The sequence below is a fragment of the Gopherus evgoodei genome, chromosome 1 (assembly GCF_007399415.2).
Source record: "Gopherus evgoodei ecotype Sinaloan lineage chromosome 1, rGopEvg1_v1.p, whole genome shotgun sequence".
In the NCBI taxonomy this organism is placed as follows: Eukaryota; Metazoa; Chordata; order Testudines; family Testudinidae; genus Gopherus; species Gopherus evgoodei.
In genome coordinates, this window is record NC_044322.1 from 190,052,311 (window position 1) to 190,075,972 (window position 23,662).

Below are 23,662 nucleotides of genomic sequence, written 5' to 3' on the forward strand. Positions count from 1 at the left end.
TTGAAATTGTTCCCTGTTAATTAAGCAAGGGCATACATAAATATTAACTGAGCCAAAGCAAAAGTTAGAATGACTCTATAATCCTAGTGGTTAGGGTGCTGAGCTGACAGGTGGCTGATCCCTATTCAAATCCCTTCTCCCCATCAGGAGGAGGGGGGCCTTGAACTGGGTCTCTCCCACATTGTGCATGAGTATGTGAGGCTAAAGGTTATAAGGGAAGCTCCTCTTTCTCCTTCTTTCATTCCACCCCTAGCCATTTTGTTTCAGGCCCTGCATACACCTTAGGTGGCCAAATGTCTATCTTCTCCTCATTGGTGGATTTTTAGCAGACATGAGCACTACACTGCAGCCTGGATTTAGGCTTAGGCACCTATCTTCGGGAGAGGGTTGAGGCTTAGCACACACCTCTCTCATTAGCATCTCCCATTAGCTAGCTTACGGGGCTCCCCTCCTAGCACACTGGCTTTGTAGATTGCATTGTAAGGCACCTACCTCTCCCATTCACTGCACAGGGAACCTCAGTGCCTAACTCTGCCTTTATAGATCCCAGTGTTGTTGCTGTGATTTTCTAGGAAACGAAAAGTTAGGCATCATGACACTCAGCATTGTCTATTTGTGGACCTCATCCTAACATCCCTTTAAACAGCCCATACTCTGCATTCACTATCGCACTATGGTGGCTTCTTTGAAGTGTAAGTCCCTCCTAAGCACAATGTAGTTGTACAAGTGTAACTGAGGGCCCAATTTGAAGCCCGTTGGGCTATACAGGTGTGAGGGAGAAGATAATTTGGAGCTGATTGGATTGCACAGCTGTGTCTAAGTGTATAAATGGGAGATAAAAGCAACAAAGTGTGCTGTGGCATCTTATAGACTAACAGACATATTGGAGCATGAACTTTTGTGGGTGAATACCCACTTCGTTGGATGCAAAAGCTCATGCTCCAATATGTCTGTTAGTCTATAAGGTGCTACAGGACTCTGCTGCTTTTGCAGATCCAGACTAACATGGCTACCTCTCTGATAAATGGGAGATAATAAGCTAGTTTGACTGTTAAGGGCCTGATTTGGCCTGCAGGATCTTTATGATGGGGAAGGGGAGTGATGGTTGACTTTCAGAATGCGTGAAAAGTTTGCAGATGTGGTAGCTAGGGAGAAACAAATTTTTACTTATAAAGTGAACCGATCTGACCTAAAATTGTTGAGACAATAAATATGAAGTCTCCTGCAAACTTGCTTTTTTAGACCCCAACTGTACTTTTAAAAGGAATCTGTTAATTTAAAGCTCATTCTTTTAAACCCATTACCTTCTCTGTTACTAATAACACCTTAGACTCTAGTTACCTTCCATGGCATATGCCATTGGGTTTCTTTTTAATATATCTCTGTGTGAGTAATGAAAATCTATGAAGTGAATTTCCTTTTTTGTTTTTAGTTGTTTTCACTTCAAGGTTCCTAGTGTAACAAGACTGGGGTTGCAAATAGTGCTGGGGAATGCTTGTATGTTTCAAAACTATGTTCTGCATAGAATTTTAAGGTATTAATGGAAACTTTTCTGTTTTGGTGGTTATTTTTTTAAAACTGTTTTGGGGCCAAATCTAAGCTGACAGTGTTCCCTTAAGTGGAAGATTGAAGGTTTAATGAAGGATAGCACAGAAAAGAGGGGAGTGGGAAGAGAGAAGACAGGAGCCAAAGAAGAGCTTGAACAAAAGGCTAGAACAGTAGAGGAGTGATGTAGGTGAATGCCTCTCAACCTATCAATGCCCCAAAATGGGCCACCAAGCATAACGAAGGCCTATAATGAGGATCACACAACATTAATTATGCAGGAAACTTGAAAGGATGTGGGACTGATTTATTTAGTGTCAGCAACACTTTCTATAACCTCAACTGCATGATCCTTTATTTCTGATGCCTGTCATTTTAAATAATAAAGGGGAGAGAACATAAGATGTGTGTGGAATGTAGGGAACTTTGAGCTGTCCCCCAGAATGAGGGACATTTGAGAGAGAGTGGTGCATGAGATTTATGGGCTCAGGGGCTGAACTCTTCACCCCCATTCTGTTATTTACTACTAGGTAAAATAACCAGAACAGTGGTAAGGGGCCCTAAAAACCTCATATCCAGCTGAGAGAAGATTCTTCTGGCCCAGCCACTGCAGAAGTCAGCCATAAGTTTGTCCTTCAAAGCCCCACTCAGATATCCTGGCCTACCAGGAGTGGGGATTCAGCACTGCAGAGATTCTGGGTCATGCTGTAGCCTGCTGGGATTGTTACCCAGGGTTTTCAGAACCCAAAGCACTATTTCACTCCAGGTGGTGTCAGGAATAAATCAAGGGGAATGCAGCAATTCCCTCTGATGAAAGCTTAACACAAGTGAGTCAAAACTACAATGTATTGGATTCAAGCACACACAGACATACGTAATAGGTTTAGAACATCCCACAATAGGGAATTACCTAGAATCTGAGAGGGTATTGAGTAATTTACAACAGGTTCATGATGGCCAGTTGCTTCCCCACGGGGGAGTATGGTGTCAGGAAAAAGTTTCTCAGGATAGCTTTAGAGAACTGCTCCAAAGTACACTCTATTAGCTAGTCTTTTGTAACTAACTTATGAAACACATAGCTCATAGTGACCCCTACCAGGTCATCACTTCTCTTAACTTCAATAAACTACTTAGCAACAAACATTCCTAACAATCTTAGTCATAAATAAGCTTCTATATCAAAGACACCCAAAACTCAAGGTTTCAATCCACCTATTTTCTTTCAGTCTCAGTTTGTTGACTCTTTTCTCCCCTCCTCCTTTTCTGATTAGCAGAAACAACAGGCATGCAGCTAGCATTTGACCTTGCCTCCCAAAGCCCTGCTTGTTCAAATTAACCCTTAACTATGTGGTGTTCTATTTTATTAATTCATGGTGGCTGAATGCACATAATATGGTTGCAATTAGCTTAATTGAATTCTGCGGTACATACACCTCTCAAATCTGGAGCAACAGGATGGCTGCTGTAATTTCCACAGACCCCTGGCTGTATAAATTATACCAGGGGCTTCGTTGGCCGCAGGGAGCAATCCAGAATTGGGAGGATTCAAAAGTGGCTTAAAATCACTTTAGCCCTCTGCCTCCTCCTGAGCTATGAGTTCTGTGCTGCACCTCTTAGAGGCACAGAGCAGAATTTCACCCATGAAATCTTATAGGCATTCCCAGGGAAAAAAGGAATATTCATCCCGGTGGTTGTTTCTCAGGAAGATAATCTTCATGCTACGTGTTTGGTTTTCCCATTCACGAATTTTCAGCGTAACATATGTAGGGTAAATACACTTTATTGGTAGATTTAAAAATAATAAAATTGGCAATATTTTATTTTAAAATATCAATAGTCACCACTTGTCAGATGGTTTGCTTTTGATAGGCCAGAAACTAAGCTGTCTCTCCTTGGAGAAAAGAGTTTTTAGAGTTCAAAGGGGTGCTAGGAAAATAGTCACCGCTGAGTTTGACACATAAAACATTAATTTGTCTAGGACCAGCTGGAACTGCAGGAGCAAGCTAGAAAGGGAGAATTCCAGCTGCAGGGAAATGTCACCCAGCAAAACTCTCCAGCAGGATATCAAATATAAGCATTAACCATTTGTACAAACTTTCATTGTCTGGTCACATACCCAGTGGGGAAAGCATGTGTGTGTTTGTATCTAACTCCCCGAAACGTTAGTGATCACAAGGGTTTTTGCTCAAAGTTCTTGAAAAATGTCCCCTCAGAAGGGATGAGTTAAGTCCAGATCTCCATTGCAGTGACTAACTTTTTGTGCTCCTAACATCCTTTTACCATTCTATCTGTGACTTAGCAACCTGCTGATATCACTAGCTTCCTCCAGAAAGATCTTGAAACTAATTTTACTCTTTCTTTTAGTAACAGGCTGGGTTAAATTTTGTTATGGTGCTGGGTTTGACCTATTACTGATCAAGGGCTTGATCCTGTGAGCTACTGAGAGTACCCCAGACTCCAACTGACAAAAGTAGAAATTTTGAGCATGGAAGGCCAAATGGATGGAACAAAGTGCCAAATATTTTCAGCCTAATACTGAGTGACATCAACACCAATTGAAATCAGTGGGAATTGAGAGTGCTCAGTTCTAGCATGATTGGGCCCCTATTAGGGAAAATATTTGAAGAGGGGTAGAAAATAATAAAAGGAAGGGTTCAGCGGCGGCTCCAGGCACCAGTGCTCCAAGCGTGTGCCTGGGGCAGCAAGCCGCAGGGGATGCCCTGCTGGTCCCTGCAAGGGCAGCAGTCAGGCAGCCTTCAGCAGCTTGCCTGCGGGAGGTCCACCAGTCCCATGGATTCAGCAGCAATTCAGCAGCAGGTATGGCGAATCCGCAGGACCAGGGACCTCCCGCAGGCAAGCCGCCTAAGGAAGCCTGCCTGCCATGCTTGGGGTGGCAAAAAAGCTAGAGCTGCCCTTGGAAGGGTCACACTACCCTCTCCATTGACTCAAATAGTCCAGGACCAGCACTAATGGGCTAGTTCTTAAGTTCTAATACACTTCCATTAAGGAAAGAACCCCAGCCCACGGTCATGTCTGGGAAACTCATAAAGCTGATGCAGCTTTTGAAAATTGAACAGCTCAGCTCAGCCTTGGTATCACCTGTCCTACAAGTTCAAGAAACAGGAAATTCCACTAGTTTAAATGTAACTGACTGTTGGTCTTGTGGTGGTGCCCTTGTCTAGCATGGGGAAGAAGTTGGATCCAGTCTGTATTTCTTCAGTTGCTTTAGGGGTGGGGATCAAGATTTTCTCAAATCTACAATATATTGGTTGGAAAAGGAAAGTGAAATGTAAACAAAATAGGCCTCTACAAAGCACCACCAGGGCTTCGTGTGAACATTAAGCAGGGGCTGAGGACATATTCCATGCCAGCAGGTGACCCCAGAGGCATTTGGCTGACTCACAGCCAGAATTCCTTGGGTCACTGGGGAAGCACAAGTCGGAGTGGGAGCTCTGATACCTTTTAAAAGGATGCACCATGGTTCCACTGACTGATACAGAAGGGGAAGTGGAGCCATGGCACTGGATTGTCTGGCCCTTGAACTAACGGACATGATTGGCCTCAACACAGATTATCAAGGGACAGGAGGTTTATTTTAGAGTGCCAGTCCCTCTTCCTCAGTTGCAATGCCAGCATGGGACCTGCCACAGTCTGCCCCTCATCTTTCAGGAGACACTCGCAATTGTTTCCCAAAGTTTGTAGATATTCTAATGCTTGATCTGTTAGTTTTCAATTTCAGTTGTCAGGGAGGTTACTCATAAATCATCCCTGGACAGGTTTACAATGTATTGCAGAGAAATGCTGAAGATCACTGAGAAGTCATTTTCATTGCTAGCTAAAATATATCCTCTCATTCCATCAATCCACTGTCAGAACAAGTGGATTGACCGCCTAAGGTAGATCCAGCTGCTGCTCTAAAAGTTGAAACATTTTAGAAGTATTCTTTTATTGTGTCTCTTGTCTTAGCTAGTCAACATAGTGATGCTTCTTTAGAGGGGCCTCTGAGCTTAACTGAGAGTGTTCCAGTCAGGAAGGCTCTGAGTAGTGCAAGTCAGCCTTAGAGATTACAACTTCCATTGGGAAAAGAGAGAGACTTCTGTTTCCAGGGGATGCAAAAAGAGCATGCACTGGGCTCTATTTTGGTGAGGAGCTGGGATGCTGGTCAAGGAAGCTGAGATTGCTTTGTGGAACTCTGTCCAACCCAGGAGCTGCTGGCTCTTTGATCAAGCAGGGAGGCTCACAGAGGCAACTGCTGGGCTTCACAGCAACAGTCCAGTGCCCGGAACTGACTGAGGTTGGCCTTGAGCAAAGGCAGTCTGAGTAACCACCACCTTTGTTGTTTGGGAAAGTGCTTGAAGGGGAAGGAAGGTAGCAAAGAGACTTTAAGGGATTTCTCTGAGTCTGAGAAGATATGAAGTGGTCATATTGTCTAACCAAGATCTGGGGTTACTGACCTCTGGCTATAACAACTGGGATTTTCAGAGGGGTTGTGCAGCTTGAAATGATCCCAAGTTAGAATTGCTCTCCCCATGTTGCTGTGGCTGAACTGCTTTACTGGACCAACAGAGTGCTGACCTCAGCTTTGACAGCAAGTACGCCATGCAAGCATCTAGAACTCTGAAATTCAGAGGAGCACACGCTCAGGGGGTGGGGAAATGGTGCCAGCATAAATGTCAATTGGTGAAGTTTCATTTACCGCTGTAAACTGCAGTTAACTGATCTATTGAAGTGCCCCCTGCTGATTTAAAGTGGTTGTGGCACTTTCATTCTCAGTGTGTTACATCATGTGTTTCTAAATTGTTAAGTAAAGGTTTGTTAACTCTAATCTAAGTGCATATTGGATGTATATTATTTAAAATTGGTACTTTTGAGTTAGACTCTGAGCATAGATTAGCTCAGGGTTACTCCTAGAAGCTCCCAAGGCATACCCTTAAGTGTGTACAGCGCCTAGCCAGGCAGAGGCACCTCCAAGATTAATTTCCTTTACAAGTAAAATGATGGAACAGGAGGGTGGATAGAGGATTCCCACCTGTCCAGTATCACCACTGGGATACTCAAGATCTCCTTTACTGTTGACATCATCAGGCATCTGGGCACACAGGTGAGTGTTGCCTGCTCCCAAATAATCTAGAAAGGAGGGGGAGATTACATTTCATGTTGCGATTATAAAATATCCATGTTCTTGATGTGATTCAGATATTGACAGCCTGCAGGGAAAGGATCTTAATTTTATGCCAGTGTCACAGTGCATGACTCACCACTGCAGCTGGTCATCTCAGGGAATTAGCATTTCTAGCCTCTGGAGCGCCCTCTGCAGGCTAGTGTCCCACTGCTGCTGGCCTCTATGTCCTTCCCAGGACCTAGTGCCCCTTGTCTTTGAGGTGTTGCCCCCTGGCAATACCCCCCCAGTCTCAGGGTCTCCCCACTCAGGGGAACCCCCAATCCTCTATCCCCACCTGGCCTTGGTCATGGGCTGACAGTCACCATCTAGCCCCCACTCACCAGGGCAGACTGCAGTGTAAGCCACTCATCATAGGCAGCAGGGGGTGGAGGTGAGGGTTGGACCTGCTGCCTCTGCCTACCCATAGGCTGCCCCCTGCAACCCCAGTACCTAATTGGCTTTCCACTAGACCACAGCCAGGGGGGGGGGGTTTCCAGCCCAGAGCTCCCCAGCTCCCTTGGCCTTCCCCCAGCCCTGCTCCACTCTAGGTACCTTCTCTCAGCTCCCTCTCTCTCAAACCTAGAGAGAGTCTGTCTCTGGTTTCTGGCCCCAGCCCTCTTATAAGGGCCAGCTGGGCCCTCATTAAGCCAGCCTTGGCCTGATTGTGGTGTGGCCCCCAGCTGAGGCTGCTTTCCCCAATCAGCCCTGCTTTTCTCTCCTTGCCACTGCCCTCTCCCTGACCTGTTTTAAGCCTTTTAAGGCAGGAGTGGGTGACCACCCCACTACAGCCAACTATACAATTGATCAATAGAGAATTTAGAATTTTAGATCCTGGTTACTCCCAGATTAAGTGGAATACTTAGGTTGGTTTATTTTACAGTGCTGGTCACTCTACAGATGTTCTGACAGATTAAGTGGATAAACACTTGCCATTTTTCCTCATCTGAAACAATGACAAGTGAATCTTCCCAGCACTACATCAACCCATGGGCTAGAACAGCACTGCTGGTGCTGCTTTTCAATTTATGGGACAATGGATTCTTGTAGCTATAGAAACCACAGTTCCCTTTCACCTGTACATTTTATGAACTGTTCTATTTGGGGCTGGTGCAGAGATCCCCCTCCCTATTTGAGAAATAATCCAGTCTACAGCTTGTCTCAGTCACCAAGTGTATAGAATTTCATTTGCATACAGAGAATATTAAACAGCCAGGCAGGTGTGTGAGGTGTGTGTGGGGGGTGTGAATTATTTAGAAACTGGGAGATTATAGATTAAGAGTGGAACAGCATGGACTGTGCTGTGTCCTGATGTGGCTTTGGGGAGTGTGGTCCTTTTCTGAGACTGGAATGTTATGTGTGTCACCCAGGAAAAAAATGTGCCTGGACTCTAGTCCTGGTGCATTTCCAGGTATAATTATCCTGATCAGAAACATCAACACTTTTTTTTTTACTTTCAACTCTTTCCCAGTCATTAAAGTTTCAATGTAATATAAGACATGTGGAGAGTCAGACAGAGAGGATATAAGTATGTTACCAGGATATTCTAAATCTAAGAGAAATAGTCTACAAATCTGCATTTATCCCATTCACAACTGTGACTTCATCCTCATTAACTACATGGCAATCTTATACAGCCAGGATTCAAATGTCCTAAAGCATCAGCCTCAGATGAGTAAATGTGATCCAAATACATGGTAAGAGGTGTGTTATTTTTAATATCTAAGTTAGGTTCCTGAGGGTTTGATCAAATGAACCAGTGACTGATTTAAGGAGGAGGCACAACTCTATTACCATTTCCAGAATGCTTTGGGAAATACAGATTTCCAAGACAACTTGAAATCCCTCTCTTTCCTCCCTCCTGCTATGGTACTGGCTGACAGAGCTCTTTCAGATCTCCCCATATAATGGTCTCTGGGGTTGCTGGATGCCAGGTAGAAAGGACACAATGGGATGAGTTCCTTCAACCTCCTTAGCTCTTCTTTGGGAGGCTCAGGTGCTGGGACTTTCCAGGATCACACACTAATGAGGAGCAGAGTATGAATTTCTTTAAATTTATTCTCTCTAACAGTAACAGAGAACAAACCCAGAAGGATGGTGTGCGCTCACAAGATGATCAATCTCTCTCGGATTTACAAAGATACACTCACTAGAGTGCTGAGGGAGAATGGGAATGGATCCTTCCTCTAACCTAGGCGTTCTCTACCATATTCTTTCTAAGCCCCCTCATCCCCCTCTAATATGCCCTAAAAACTCCACAGCCTGCCTGTGCCACAACTTTTTCTGCATATCCAGTAGATTAAAAGCCAGGGCCAGCATTAGGAGGTAGCCAACAGGGCAACTGCCTAGGGTTCCAAGCCACAGGGGGCCTCACGAAGCTAAACTGCTCGGGCCTTGGCTTCAGCCCAAGGTAGTAGAGATTGGGCTTCAGCTCCAGGCCCCAGTTAGTCTAATGCCAGCCCTGCTCTCTGATGTATTTTGGTGGCCCCCCTGAAACCTGCTTGTGGCCCCCCACCTGGTCGTGAACCACTGCTCTAACACATGGTCCATAATCTCCATCTCCCACTATGACTTCAAGTGACAACATCAGATTCTTGGGGATTATCCCCCACCATTCCAGGGCAAAAATAGGGTGCTGAGTAATTACCGGTATATGGCAAGGAAAGTGCCAAGTTCAAAGCAAATCCAAAGAGAAGTTCGTAACAGTCATGGACCACTGCAGCTACGTTAATAAATAGGGACAGAGAATCACACTGCTGCAAGGTCCAATCCTGCAGAGCACTTAGCAACAAATTTAAGACCAGATACTTATTAACTTTTGGAACAGAAAGGCTGTATGTCACAGGGGAATGCTGGCCATCCCACTGATATAAGGTGCCCGTTAATTTCTAGCCCTAGCAGGTGGAAGTTAAAACCATGTTCTGATCACCATGTCTTTTTTTCCCCTCCACATGAATTCCACCATGATTTTAGCAGCTAGAAATTAAATCAGAGTGAGAAATGACTATATTATACTCTTTGAAAGCAGAAATGTCATGCTTCCAGATGGTGTGAAGCACACATTTCTAAATTCAGCTGTTCCTGAAACATCGGGCACTAAAATCATGTCAAGATGGAAGTGGGCGACCTGGAAGTAACTGGAATGTGGTGATTTTTAAGTGTGTGTTTCAGCCAAGATATTTTTTTTTTCAGTTTCTGTTGTTTCTCTGTCGGATGTCCTGGATTGGTAACCAGAAAGGGATAATGCTGATCCTTGCAGAAGGAAGAGCCATAGCTTCTCTCTCACACCAAGATTTTTTCCTTCTTGTTTCTTTAAAACAAAAAGCCCACTGTCCAGAGCAGTGTGTTGACACCACAAACAGAACAGTGACAAGGTCGAGCTGGGTTTGTCATATGATCAGATTACCCATCTGAAGCTTTATATGGTCATATCTCAGCCTCAAAGAAATCCACACATATCAAGACAAGCAACAGTGAGAAGAACAATGTTATGTTCTCATTACAATAAAATCTACTTAGATCCACTTTTAAAACAGTACATAAAATCTCACTCGCAGTTCCCATCACTGAATGAATAGGACTAAAAATATCAAACAAACCAACCCACATTTGTTTCTCTCCCTGCTCAGCCCTTAGCATAGTGCCACGCTCAGCGTTTTTTTGCTAGAGATTTTCTTTCAGAACTTTCAGGGGATGGGGACCTTGCCATCTTGAGGAAACCTGCAGTTCTTAGAATGAGGCCTCCTCCCAGCATGGAAGAGATGAGACATGGAGACATCTCGATGTGATGAGCGTGAGAGGCAGTCCCCACCTCCTAAGGCTCTGAGTGTGAGAGGCATGAAGACAACTTCCTTCCAAGTCTAGGTCATGGGAAACAGTGAGAGCAAGCAGTATGGAGATAGGCCTCTCCTAATGTGGGATGAGGCATTCTTGGGTGAGAGGCAAGAAGCCAGCCTCTCTTTCAGTTTGGGACCCTTGGGATACGAAATATGGTGACAGCTGCCTTGCAATGTGGAACAGAGTTCCAAAGAGAGCCCCATCATTGATCTTCCTGGAGGACTCTCCCACAGCAAGTGGGATGAGAGCTATTCGTTGGAGTCTGCCTCTACAGATGGCCTCCACTCCCATGGTGAAACAGACAATTGAAAGAGAATGTCCATGGCTGGTGGCTGCAAAGGTTCATTGGGACCTGTTTGCTCAGAGCTCTGTATCTCAGCCTCACGGCCACCTCATGGTACCCATCAACACGACTCTTCTGTGACAACATCAAACCACAAGGGACATCCTGGTTGGGAAATCATTCTGAGGGAGAGAAAAGAAGAAATGTAAACATAAAATCACATGTGGAACCAGGAGAAAGAGGCAGCTTGGCAGGGTGGGGGCCTGCAAAATAGAATGAATGGCATTAGCTTCACCAGAGAGTGCTGAATGTACCTGCTGCCAAGGGGGCAGGCACCCCCACACTAAGCTGCAGGCCCCCCGTTCTCTTACACACACTAACTAAGCTCAGAGGGTATTGATCACACTACCCAAGTTGAGGGATGTATTCCACTAAGGGGACATCCAACACCCTTACCTACCAAGGCCTTTGAACAGATTCAGTGACCCCACAAACCAGACTGGAGCAGGAATTTGCTCCTCCCCACTAACCAGTCTGAGGAGCAGCGCATTTGGCACATGCATGCACACACAGACACAGAGCAGTTCATCTCCACATAGACACACCTTTCCAAAACCATTCATCTTAGGGCTGTTACACAAGCATTCGCCACTAAATACATCCCTGCCCACAAAATGGATATCCCACCCCTCATCTATCATGGTTGTCATGGATATGGACCACAATTCCTCTAAGCCCCAGATAATGTCTCATCTCTACCATGTTCCCCCTGACCCTGATAACCTCCCCTCCCCCTCGCTCCACCCTGATCCTCCTTTGCCCCTAACCTTCCCTCCTCACGTACTCGATCTGATCTACCTAGGCTCAGATATAACCTCCCCTCCCCAGCCACTCCACCCTGACTGCTCTATCCCAGATAACCTCCCCTTCCTGCCCCACCCACTCCAGGATGATTGGCTAAATGCAAAGATCACAATCCCTGCCTCTCCCCATCATGATCCCGTAAAATTCCCCATAGCTGCCTCACCCTCAGGACCTCCTAAACCTACATGAACCATCTCTGGCAAGGTCCCTCACACTCTACCCCTTGCCTAGGGTTCCTCCACCAAGACCCTAAACTCCATCTCTTGTCTGGTGATCCCCCAGACCCTAGATAGCATCCCCTGCCTGGTGTCCCCGCTCATCCCATTTGGATCAGGAGCGCCAGACACGGCCTCACTGTTTTCTTGGGCTCCTTTTTCCTCTTCTTGTCCGAGGCATTGAGGTAAGCCTGCTCCCTGGTCCTGTACGAAGGGCCTCGGCTCAGCTCCCTCTCGCTGTATGGAGGCAGGGTGTCTTCTCCTTCCTCTTGCTTTGGCGGCTGCTGCTGCTGCTGCTGCTGCTGCTGCCCTGCTTTGTAGGTGGATGGCGGTGACCAGGCATAATACGTTCCCCCTCTCTGGCTGGGCTGCGAGCTCAGCTTGGAGGGTGTCTCACTGCGTTCGCCACTCTCCTCATAGCTCCGGGACTTCCTCTCTAGGACGCTGCTGAGGTAGGAGTGGTCATACTTCTGACTCCCTCCAGGTGTCCGGCTCACCAGCCTGGGCAGGTGCTTCTCATCGTGGGCCCGTCTCCTGGGCGGGCTGTATGACCAGCCCCGATCCGAGTCTGTCTGCAGCTCGCGGTTCCCCCTGCGTTTGCCATAGTACTCCTCCGAGGAGCTGTCCTGATGCTGCACCACCCCGCCGCGTCCCCCTCGCGACTCCGACCTCTCGAAACGCCGGGGTTCCTGGCCACCATCTGTCCGGCGGGCGCGCTGGCTGTAGGACTCTGCAAAGGCTGCCAGCTCATCCATGGAGACGGCTGGCACGCCCACAGAGAAGTTCTTCCTCGACAGCATTTCCGATTTCGATCTCTGCTGGCTGCAGAAGAGAGGAGGGCAGAATTGTGAGATGCAGTGTCTGATCCATTGGAGCTGGGAGGAGGAAGCAAGAGCTCCCTAGCACTGAAGCCTGTTGGCATACACATGCCCTGATGGGGAAACCAAGAACCAGACTGCAATAGTGCAGTCACCAGCAAGCTTTGAGTGAATTATGCACATTGTACCAGCAGACCATCTGGGGAGGGGAATCCCTGCTATTGCCTTTAAGGGCCTGAGCTGCACTTCCTACAGGCTGCTCCACCAGAGACACTAGGGTGAGATTCCCAGGCGATGAATGTGTGGATTAGTGTGCTCTAAGGAGTGGAGTGCCATTCCCTTGGGCCAGCACTGCAGACCGCATGGCACAGAGAGATTGGGGTGTGGTTCCTGCTAGAGTGCACTGTTTCTCTTAATGCATTAGAGAGACTGGGGTGCCATTTCCAGGAGCCCCACTGAACAGAGGGGTGGGGTATGGGTTTCTTGGCCTTATAAAAGGCTATCAAATATTTCACATTATCAGACATGGAATGGGAGACGGTTTGGCTTTGCCTGAGTGGATGGGCTAAGGAGAGCTGTGGGAATCAGATCAATTCTATTTCTGTCCAAGACAGGCCCCATTTCCATCTTCCCCCATTCTGCATCCCCTCTGCTCTGCCAGCCAGGAACAAATCAGCAGGAAAGTGAGGACAGCTGTGATGCATAAGACCTTTCTTCCTGCACCGTTCCCTGGCCAGGTACAGCTGTCTCCTGAGCACTGCGCTCACCTGTGCCTAAAGCTGTCCCTCTCCTCCCTGTAATCAGAAACCGCCTGTGTCCTTGATGCACCACCTCCGCTGATCACCCCTGCCCAGTACTCCGCATCACCATCCAAGTCCCCTGCAGGAGGGAGGGGTTTCCTTCGCACCTGCCGGTAAGGCTGACGGAAGTTTGAGTCCTCGTGCAAGGAGCTGAGTTCAGAGATGGTGTTGTTATCTGCCAGGACACAGAGGAGAGAAACAGATACTGCAGAGGAGATGTGTGTGTGAGAAGGGACAGTGAGACTATGGTGGGACTAGGTCTGATACATTCAAACAGAAGCCGAGTCCCCCTCTATTCAAAATAATCAGAAACAGAATCCAAACCCATTCTCAGAATGCTGGCCTGGGCCCCTCCTATCCCAGGAGGGTGAATTTTAGATCTCAACTCACAACAGATTTGGAGAATGCCTCTGGTGTGCAGCCCTGTCCAATTTCAGCCTTATATGAGTGTTCTGTTTTGTATAAGTGTGGCATAACACATAGGCACACACGCACCTCCTCTGGTGTCAGACTGGCTGACCATGGGTTTGGCCTGACTAGCCAAGCTAAAACAAGATCAACCCCCTCAAAAAATGATCTGCACACTCCCTGCCATTTCTCGTCTGCTGAATCGCTGTCAATCACTACCCTGTCAAGCACAATGACATCTGGATTCCAGACATTCCAATCTGGAGAGAGTCTTTTTATAGTAGATCTGGTGGGTGTAAATGGCAATGCGTTCCGTGATGACTGTTTTAGAACTACATGTAATTTGTTAGTTTCTCCTAATCAGTACAGAGCTGTGATTAATGCCATTCCCTAAACCTTTATCGTCACTGATTGAGGGAGCTCATGCATCTGTGACTGCCAGGATCTAAAGGCATCTCTATACAGACACCTACTCATTGGACCTATTGGATGCACAGGCTAATGATAATGGGCACAAGTTTTTTGGAAAATGATCTGTATCCACCACATATGAATGTCAAGACCCCTCATATCATCGGGTTGGATGAGTCAGTCACCAAGCTACCTCAGGCATTTGATCTCTCTTGTCTTCTTCACCAGCAACGTTTTTAGGTCTGTTCATCTGTTTATTTTTAAGTGTGCTTGCAGAAGGTACCAGCGATGTGAACCCTGGCTTGGTGGGTAGAGCCCAGCAAAACAATGAAAGGCCCAGCCCTTCAGATGAGGGAGGGGCCAGAGAACCCACAGATAAAGAGGTATAAGGAATGAAAAAACAGGGATGGGTGTGCAGGTTTTAGGGTCAAAATGAGGAATCTTCATGGAGAAGAGAACCCTACACAGCTCCCACCACTTCAAGGTGTCCTAGAAGTCAGTGGAGGCCACTCAGAGGAACTCTGCCTTGATGTCTGCCAGCCCCACAGACTGATATCCTCTATACATGTCAACCAGCCCCTTGACTCCCAGTCAGTGTACTGCCATGCCATGATACCTCTTCCACACTGCCTGTGTGAACTCTATCCTGCACCCCCTAGACTGTAAATACCAATCCACAAAGTGCCTCTGACCCATCCCATATTGCCCAGTGTCACAAACCTTCCTCTACTGTAACTGCCCACACATTGACAGCTAGAATCCCTGACAACTCTTCTCCTGGTAAACGCAAGAAACAACCGTCCTGTTTCAGATCCACCATTTCACTGAAGTGGCCAATACAAACTACCTCTCCATCCCCCAAAGCATATTGTGGCTATTATACCAATAACATAACATATACCTTTAGAGACTTATTACAGACCCGCACCTTTCCTCCTAAAAGTATACAGACACCACATTGTCTCATACACCCACAGTTCTACCATAGCTATATGACAGAGAAGGCAGGAATGTAGGACTAGATTTTCAAACATGGGTGTCAAAAGTTTGGGTCCTAACTCCTTATTTACGTTCCTACATAAACAGGGCTGATTTTTAAAAGAGTTGAACATCCAACGGCTCCTACTGACTTAACTGAGAGCTGGTAGATTAGCCACATCTTTGAAAAACATGTGCCACATATTTTGGTGCCTATTTATGTTCTGAGCCTAACTCTAGGCATCAGACATTCTTGAAAAGCTAGGCCATACAGTCTAAGTTCAATTTGTTTGTGGAACCTTCACTATGAATTTCCAGACTATTCATCATAGAATCATAGGACTGGAAGGGACCTCGAGAGGTCATCTAGTCCAGGCCCCTCTGGGAAGGGTCATACAATGCCTGTTTCTCACATCGCTCTCGCATCCTCCTGGCTGGGTCAAATTGTGCCAGTTCTTTCTCGACGTAGTACAACACCTTCATGGAGTCCCTCTCCTTGTCAGCCTGGATCCTGTACCCCTTGCGCACTGCTGGGAGAAGAAAACATTCAGAGGACAGCACTTTCAAACCAAGAAGTGGCTTTTGGTATACACAAATTCTGTAGCTAGTTGAGCCCACATCATCAGGCAGGTGGCCTACAACTCCCAAAGCCTGTGGATTGGTCATTTTGTCTCTGCTTCAGGTGACATTCAAGAGCAACATGATATGAGGTTGAACAACTATGTTGTTTGTAAAGTTTGCAGCAATAGCAAAATGGGTTTGGAAGAGATCACTACATACAACAAAACACACTGATGTAGTGTCATTGTGACAGAGTGAATCTACCCCACACAGAAACTGGCAAAGGGTAAAGTAACACCCTTGTCAACCTCAGGAGAACACCCCCCATTTCAAACCCTCACGAAAGGATTTGTCAGGGCAGCAATTGGGTGAGAGGAGGCAAGGCAGAGTGGAGTCCTGCTATGCGTGGCCCTCTACTAGCAGAAGGGCCAGTGGCATAATCTCCTAAGCAGCACTATCTTGCACTGAAGCCAGGTGGTGGAGAATCAGGGAGCTGCAACTGGCCCGCTGCACTCTCCCACTCCCCTACTCCACCTGAGCTCTGCTTGGACGTGGTGAAGAGTATATTCCATGGGGTATCAGAAGTTCCAGGGAATACAGAGGGAAGCCCAATAAGTGTCTTCAGATTTAAGACCTTTAAGTGCCTTAAAAGTAAATAATAAAATTCTGACGTTTATACTGAATGTACTGGTGAGCCAATGGCAGAATCTTAAAAGAGATCCCATCTGTTCTATAAGGTACCTGCAAAACTGCAGGCTGCTGCAGTCTGTACATAACATATTTTATACAAAATGTAGGGCTCAGTCATAATTAGTAAGTTATCCCACCTGCCAGGGGAGTGCTATACCCCTTTGTGGCCTATGGCATACTTCCCCACCTGTGTGCCTGGACAGCTCCATGCTCTTGCTTCCTCTATGCTTGCTATACGTGCCTGGAGCCACAGGGACTGTAATTATGAGGGGTTCTTGCTTAGAGTACACTGTGTGGAAGCCTCTTTGTGCATTTCCTTTCCCTATCCTATAGCCCACAAAAGGGCCTATGCCAATGTGGCCCATACTCTGCAAACAGAGAATTACAAAACGCAGGTCTTTGAAGAAACTAAAGTATTTACCAGAGATGGTTAAGCAAAGGTCCCAGTCTCAAGTTATTCCAGAACTGGTCTGGTTGCAAAATGTGACTAACAATTTAACACCCAAACTCACCCCACTAGGAGAAAGTTGCTCAGGGAAACAAGCTAAGAAATCCAGCTGGGAACTCTTAAATCAGCTAGAACTTGAAACCAAATAATCAATTTTGTTTGGATTTAATATGCTTGCTCATATTTGTGCATGCACCAGATATTGCTTGTACACTTATCTGATACTGTGGTTTTCAATAACATTGGTTGGTGTTTTGTGCTGGAAGATTCTCTCAAAGATTTACTCCACATCCTGATACGGTAGTGACTAACACACAGATTCCATGTTACGTTGCATGGTGTGCACTGGTTGGACTATAAGGGCTTGTCTACACAGCCGTTACTGTGCAGCAAGCCAGGCTGTGAACCTACAGCGAACAAGCTTGCCATGCAGTAACCTGCCACATGGATATGGCTACAGCACATGAAACTCCTGCAGTGCAGTGCACTGTAGCCATGTCCATGTGGTGAGTTACTATGTGGCAGGCTGGTGCACTGCACATTTATACCCTGGCTTGCTGCACAGTAACTTGCTGTGTAGACAAGTCCTGAGTCATCTTCTGTCCTAAACTGCTGTGCAGTGCTGCTGCGCTCCACTCCAGAGATGGCTGCATTTCAGCCCTGGGTAAATCAATTCCTATAATTAGTTTGTGAAGTACTTTGGTGTGAAAGTGCTTTATTGTATGTTACTGTACATTTGTAAGTAAATAACCGTATTAAACTATGACATTGTGTATGTGTACTTAGTAAAGACAATTAGATGCATAAGATATAGTGTGGTGCTATTAGAATAGTGTCTGCAGTTTGTCTACCTTTAAAAAAACACTCTTAAATAGCTCAGCTGATGGAAGTCTACAATTTTGTTCTTCCATTGTGCTTTGTTATTGTTAAAATTATGTGCATATAAGCCCAGCAAATGTGCAGAGGTACTATCCCTTCTTTACAAAGCTTATTACATTATATCTCTAAACATGATTTTTGTGCCAGTGAAAGGTGCTGGATTGGCAAATCTGGAAACTAAATTCTTCCACTGCACTGACAGAGCAAGTACAGCAGTGCGCACTTCCCGCTCTGCCTTGCCAGTGTGCCTGAACTCTAGCCTGGACACGGCCAACAAAAGTGCCAATTATGGATATTTTTTCTGACATATCTACTCAGTAGTGCTGGAACTAGGGGTGCTGAGGATGCTGCTGCACTCCTGGCTTCCAGTAGTAATTCCAAATACATGGTTCCCATCATCAGCAACCCCATTATAAAAATTGTTCCAGCACTCCGGTATCTACTAGGAATTGGATTAACCCCCGTCACGCTGGCACGCCAGATGCCACCTCTTGCCCAGGCTACAGGCATTAGCTCAGAACTGACAACCTCGTAACTGGAGACCTGACCAGGTCACCTGTATGTTAGTTTTGCTCAAAACAAGTATTCTAGGAAGATATTTAGTATTTAGACTCTATGAAATGCTTTTATGTTGCTGCGTGCATTAATCTCATTGATAATAGCTATATCCTATGTTATAAGGTGATATTTACATGTTTGCTCTGTAACTGTAGAAGTGTTTGCTCTGAACTTCAAGCCCCCAGAGTCAGGAGAAAAACATTACCAAGTGTGAAATACTAGTTTACCACAGGAAGTGTTATCTCCTGCTCAACAGAAGGAGGCCCATAGACACCAGACAAACCATTGTGAGACGTCAGAGGACAAAAGATTTTGTTGATTGCCCTCCTCCCCCTCCCATGAAGAGGAGATGGTGCACTTGAACTCATTCAATCATCTTGAACTATGGGGGAAGGGAATAAAAATCACTGACAGGAAGAAACTGCACCTGTTGGTTGTTTGAAACTCTGAAGGGCCAGGGATTCTAAACTGCAGCCAGATATCCCCAGGGGTTGCCCCTTGGGTCTGCCCTGAAAGACAGTTCAGGCAGGTCCAGATCACTACATCTCTGTCACTCTTAGGATTTATATGGTAACTCATTGGTGTGTATATGTTTGCTTGCTTTAATCTGTAAATAACTCTATTCCTTTGTTCTAGTTAATAAACCTTTTGATAGTTTATTAGACGATTGACTACAGGCATTGTCTTTGGTGTAGGATCTAGATTATCAATTAATCTGGTGGAAGTGACTGGTCTCATGGGACTGGAAGCAACCTAAATGTGGTGTGACTTTTTGTATAAGTGACCACTTATCACTATGTCCAGTTTGTCTAGGTGGCAAGATAGACTGAAGAGTCTAAGGGGATTGTCTGTGGCTCAATGGTAAGACTCAGGGGCAGCTCTAGGTATTTTGCTGCCCCAAGCATGGCAGGCAGGCTGCCTTCGGCGGCTTGCCTGCAAGAGGTCCCCAGTTCCGTGGATTCGGCGGCACGCCTGCGGGAGGTCTGCCGAAGCTGCGGGATCAGCGGAGCCTCCACAAGCATGCCGCCGAAGACAACCTGCCTGCTGCCCTCACGGCGACCAGCAGAGCACCCCCCGTGGCGTGCTGGTGCCTGGAGCCACTCCTGATAAGACTGTTAGAACAGCATTTCCCAAACTTTTTTGGCCACGGAATACTTTTTAGCCTATTACAGAACATTTATAATATTATTTTGTAGTCATTTGGTTCTCAAATAAAAAATTGTGTTATTTATGCTCAAATATATTTTATTTTATAAAACAAAGCAAAAATACAAATTTAAAATAACTTGAACTAACAATTTCTAACGGGAAAGCATGTATAAAGTAGTACAAAAATCAAGTGCAAGAGTCAAAATTAAAAACAGTGTTCTACTTAAAAAAACCTGTTTTTATATATACACAAACTCCAAACAAATTAGATTTTTACTAAGAAAATCTATTTTATAAACAGAAATACAAATCTGGATTTAATGGGATTGATGTTTCTGCATTTTTCTATCACAAATTCACTTAATATTAGGAACAATGCTGGAAAGTTGAATCCTCATGTCAGGTGCAGCATCAAGTCTATTCCTATATTTGGTTTTTGTTGCAGTATAATACGAAAATCCCGTCTCACACAAATAAGTTGTAGCAAAAGGAAGGCGCACTCGAAATGCACATTTAGCCACATTAGGGTACTCTTCTATTAGGCTACTCCAAAAATTATTCACTGGAAGATCCTTAAACTTTTGTTTCAAATCAGAGTCAGAAATTAAGTCAATTAGGCTTTCATAATCGTGCACAGTAAAGCCAACTGGTTTGGCTGTAATTACAAACGGATTTTGAACCCAAGCATTATCATCAGTAGTTGTAGAAAAATATTCTAATAAAGAGGCCTGCAAGTCACATAAGGGTTGTAAAATGGTGCTGGAAACTTCTTCATGACTGTAGAATTTATTTCAGTTAGAAATTCATGTACTGTAGGGAAGCAGTCGAAGGTATTCTGTTCTACAGAAGATGCTCAGAATTCCAGTTTCTTTTTTAACGACGAAATTTTATCCATTGTAGTAAAAATGGTCATATTCTTTCCTTGCAGCGACAGATTAATTTCATTTAATTTTGCAAAAATATCCGCAAGATACGCAAGTCTCATTAGCCATGAGGAATTTGTCAGACAGTCATTAAAGTTTCATCCTGAATTACCTGAAGTGAAGAATACCACTAGTTCACTACGAAGCTCAAAAAGCCTCACAAGCACTTTTCCTCTGGATAGCCACCTCACTTCCATATGTAAAAGAAGCATTTTGTGCTGACTACCCACTTCCTTGCACAAAATTATAAATAACCTAGATTGAAGTGGTCGAGATTTGACAAAATTGATACTTTGTACTGCTTCATCAAGCACAATTTTCAGATATGCTGGTATTTTTTAAACTGCAAGTGCTTGTCTGTGTCGAACACAATGGCTCTTAATGCTTTCTGGTGCCACACTTATGATTCGCGTTACAGCTCCCTTCATCTTCCCGGTCATTGCCCGAGCACCGTCAGTACATACAGCAATACGTTTTCCCCAACTAATTTCATGCTTTCTGATAAAATTGTTGATGCAGTTGAATATTTCTTCTTCAGTCATGTTGCTTTGCAGAGATTCACATAAGAGCAGGTCCTCGTCAATAATATTACTAAATCTATATCAGACAAATACTAGTAGCACAAAAAGTCCTGAAACGTCAGTGGACTCATCTAGCTGCAATGAATACTCATGGCAAATTTTCAGTTGACAAACTAGCTCTTTTTCTATGTCATCAGCAAGATCTTTAATATGGCGTGCAACAGTATTATTTGACAACTGTACAGCATCAATTTTTTTACCAGAGTGCTTGCTCAATATGCACGTTACAATATCTTTCGCAGAAGGCTTGATAAGCGTTTCTCCAACAGTGTAAGCTCCTCGGGCAAGCGCTATACGGTAACTTACTCATTAAGATGCCTTTGTTGCACTTTCATTGTCTGTTTCAGCAATTTTAATCATCGAAAGTTTACAATTTCCAAGTCATTCATGCTGCCTCTTGAAAAAACTTATATCTTTGTATTTGTATTCAGCATGCTTGGTTTCCAAATGCCTACAAAGTTTAGCAGAAGCCAATGAACTGTTTGCTAGTATTTTGTTGCACACGACGCATTGTGCATGAGGAACATCTTTATTTCCAACACACGTAAAACAGAAAGACAAATAACTTTCATCATACTTTCATTTTGGTCTTTTAACATCTGCTTCTTTTTGTTTTTTGATATACTTCGATGGAAATTCTTTCACCTTGGATAACTTACTAGTACTAATAGATTTTTCGGCAACGAAAAAGACTGCGATTGTTCATCCTGACCTTGAAGTGTCACAATATTTTGCTTGTTTACTTTGGCCATAGTTGGAGTACCAGAAGAACTTGCTTTTCGTTTCAAAGTTCCTTCTTTTAGCCACAAATGACGATTAGGTTTAGTAACAATATTCAGAAAATACTGATTTTTGTCAAATTTTGTTTGTCACAAATATTTATATTGTTTCAAGCAAAGCGAGTTTAATTGTGCTTATCGCACACACGGTAAAGACCCACAGATTTGAATGTGTTGCGTGAATATGTTATATTCAACATGGTGTAAAGAGAATGGTGTGTGCATACTGCTGCAGTTTGCACAGCCTTGGGCAGAAAGGGTACGACATCCCTAACTGAAACATACCCAAAAGGGGTAGAGATCAACATGCTTGTGTGCCGCGTTCAATTTACACCATGATAGTCAATACGAGATCTATCAATAACTGGAAAAAGAGTTTTACGTTAAATTATAGTAATACAAAAAGAATTGTAAACTACGCTTCAAATATGCGAAATTAAAAATTAAAAAAAAAATTTAAAGATCCTTTTTTAAAATTACGATTCTTTCACGGAACACCTATTCACATCATGCAGAACACCAGTGTTCCGTGGAACACAGTTTGGGAAACACTGTGTGAGAGTGATCTAGAAGTTCACATTTGTTACTGGTTTGGTGAAATCAGGGGTGAAAGTAAAATACAGCTCTTACCGGTACGGGTCCCATTCTGTCTCTCCTCCTCTCCTCCGAAGGGACGGGGCCAGGGGTGGAAGTAAGTTACATTTCTTACCTGTACAGTCCAAACACAAGCAACCCACCTCTCCTACATACTTCATGGATCCCTCCCATTGCATGAGTTAGATATAGAAAATAAAGCTACTATTACTACTACCAGTACTGTCTGTAATAAAACTTTACTATTGGAATAAGCCTGAAAAACTGAAAACTCACTGTCACATTTTTCTCCTTGTCCTCCCTCCTCCTCCTCCAGCCAGGCTGCCCAACACGGCTAGGCTCCGTGTTCCCCCAACCCCCTCACTCAGCAGGAGCTGCAATGGCTCCCCTCTAGCTTGTAGCAGGGAGCAGGGGGACTGGCTGAGGGAGAAGCTTCCCCAGGTAGCCTGTTGCCTGCATAAGAACAGTTTAAACTTAGCTGTTCACTCTGGGGTCTGAATGGCGGGATTCGGAGCTATTTCTGGCATCCTTGTTAATTTCACTCTCAGTTGTTGGGGGAGGGGGTGACCAAAGCTGAGGCAGTTCTTTTCTGCCTCCTGGATGAGGCGATCTACATTACTGAAGAACAGCTAAATTTAAATTGTTCTTATGCGGGCAGCAGGTTACCTGGGGAGGCTTCTGCCTCAGTCAGTCCCCCTGCTCCCTGCTACAAGCTAGAAGGGAGCTCCTGCAGCCCATGCTGAGTGGGAGTGTTGGGGGAACACGGAGCCTAGCCACGTTGGGCAGCCTGGCTGGAGGAGGAGAGAGAGAGAAACAACAAACAAATGTGACAATGAGTTTTCCCTTTCCAAGCTTTTATTAGCTTGAGTTTGAACTTTTTGTTATGCAGCCAAACGAGGTGAAAGTAAGCCAGTACTGAATGCTCCACTTATTTGCCGGTATGCTACTGCACCATTTTTTTACCAGTACTCCATACTGGGCCGTACCGGCTTACTTTCACCTCTGGGTGAAGTCTAATTATAGCACTTACCACCAGTTTGGGATGTCTGCCCTCACGGAACCACTCACAGTTGTGAGCCACTCCAGACAGCACGACACCCCCACACCTTGTTTTACAAGCAACCCATCCCACGTTCCAGTCCCTTGAGCCATTATTCATCTTGAGGTTGTGCCAGATATCTAT

General features: G+C 45.1%; 1 protein-coding gene across 7 annotated transcripts in view; it reads right to left on the bottom strand.

The window, feature by feature from the left end:
* Positions 1–10,083: 10,083 nt before the first annotated feature.
* ILDR2 (immunoglobulin like domain containing receptor 2) overlaps positions 10,084–23,662 on the bottom strand; it is a 52,655-nt gene continuing 39,076 nt past the window's right edge. For 2 of the 7 annotated variants that reach the window (XM_030580957.1, XM_030580927.1), the window contains 4 exons: positions 15,731–15,847; positions 13,488–13,695; positions 11,991–12,724; positions 10,084–11,005 (listed from right to left, as the gene is read on the bottom strand). In XM_030580957.1, the coding sequence (XP_030436817.1) occupies positions 12,004–12,724; positions 13,488–13,695; positions 15,731–15,847 (1,046 nt within the window). In that variant the 3' untranslated portion in view covers positions 10,084–11,005; positions 11,991–12,003. The remainder of the gene's footprint in view (positions 11,006–11,990; positions 12,725–13,487; positions 13,696–15,730; positions 15,848–23,662) is intronic. The other 5 variants (XM_030580977.1, XM_030580947.1, XM_030580967.1 and 2 more) reach the window with 3 other exon arrangements.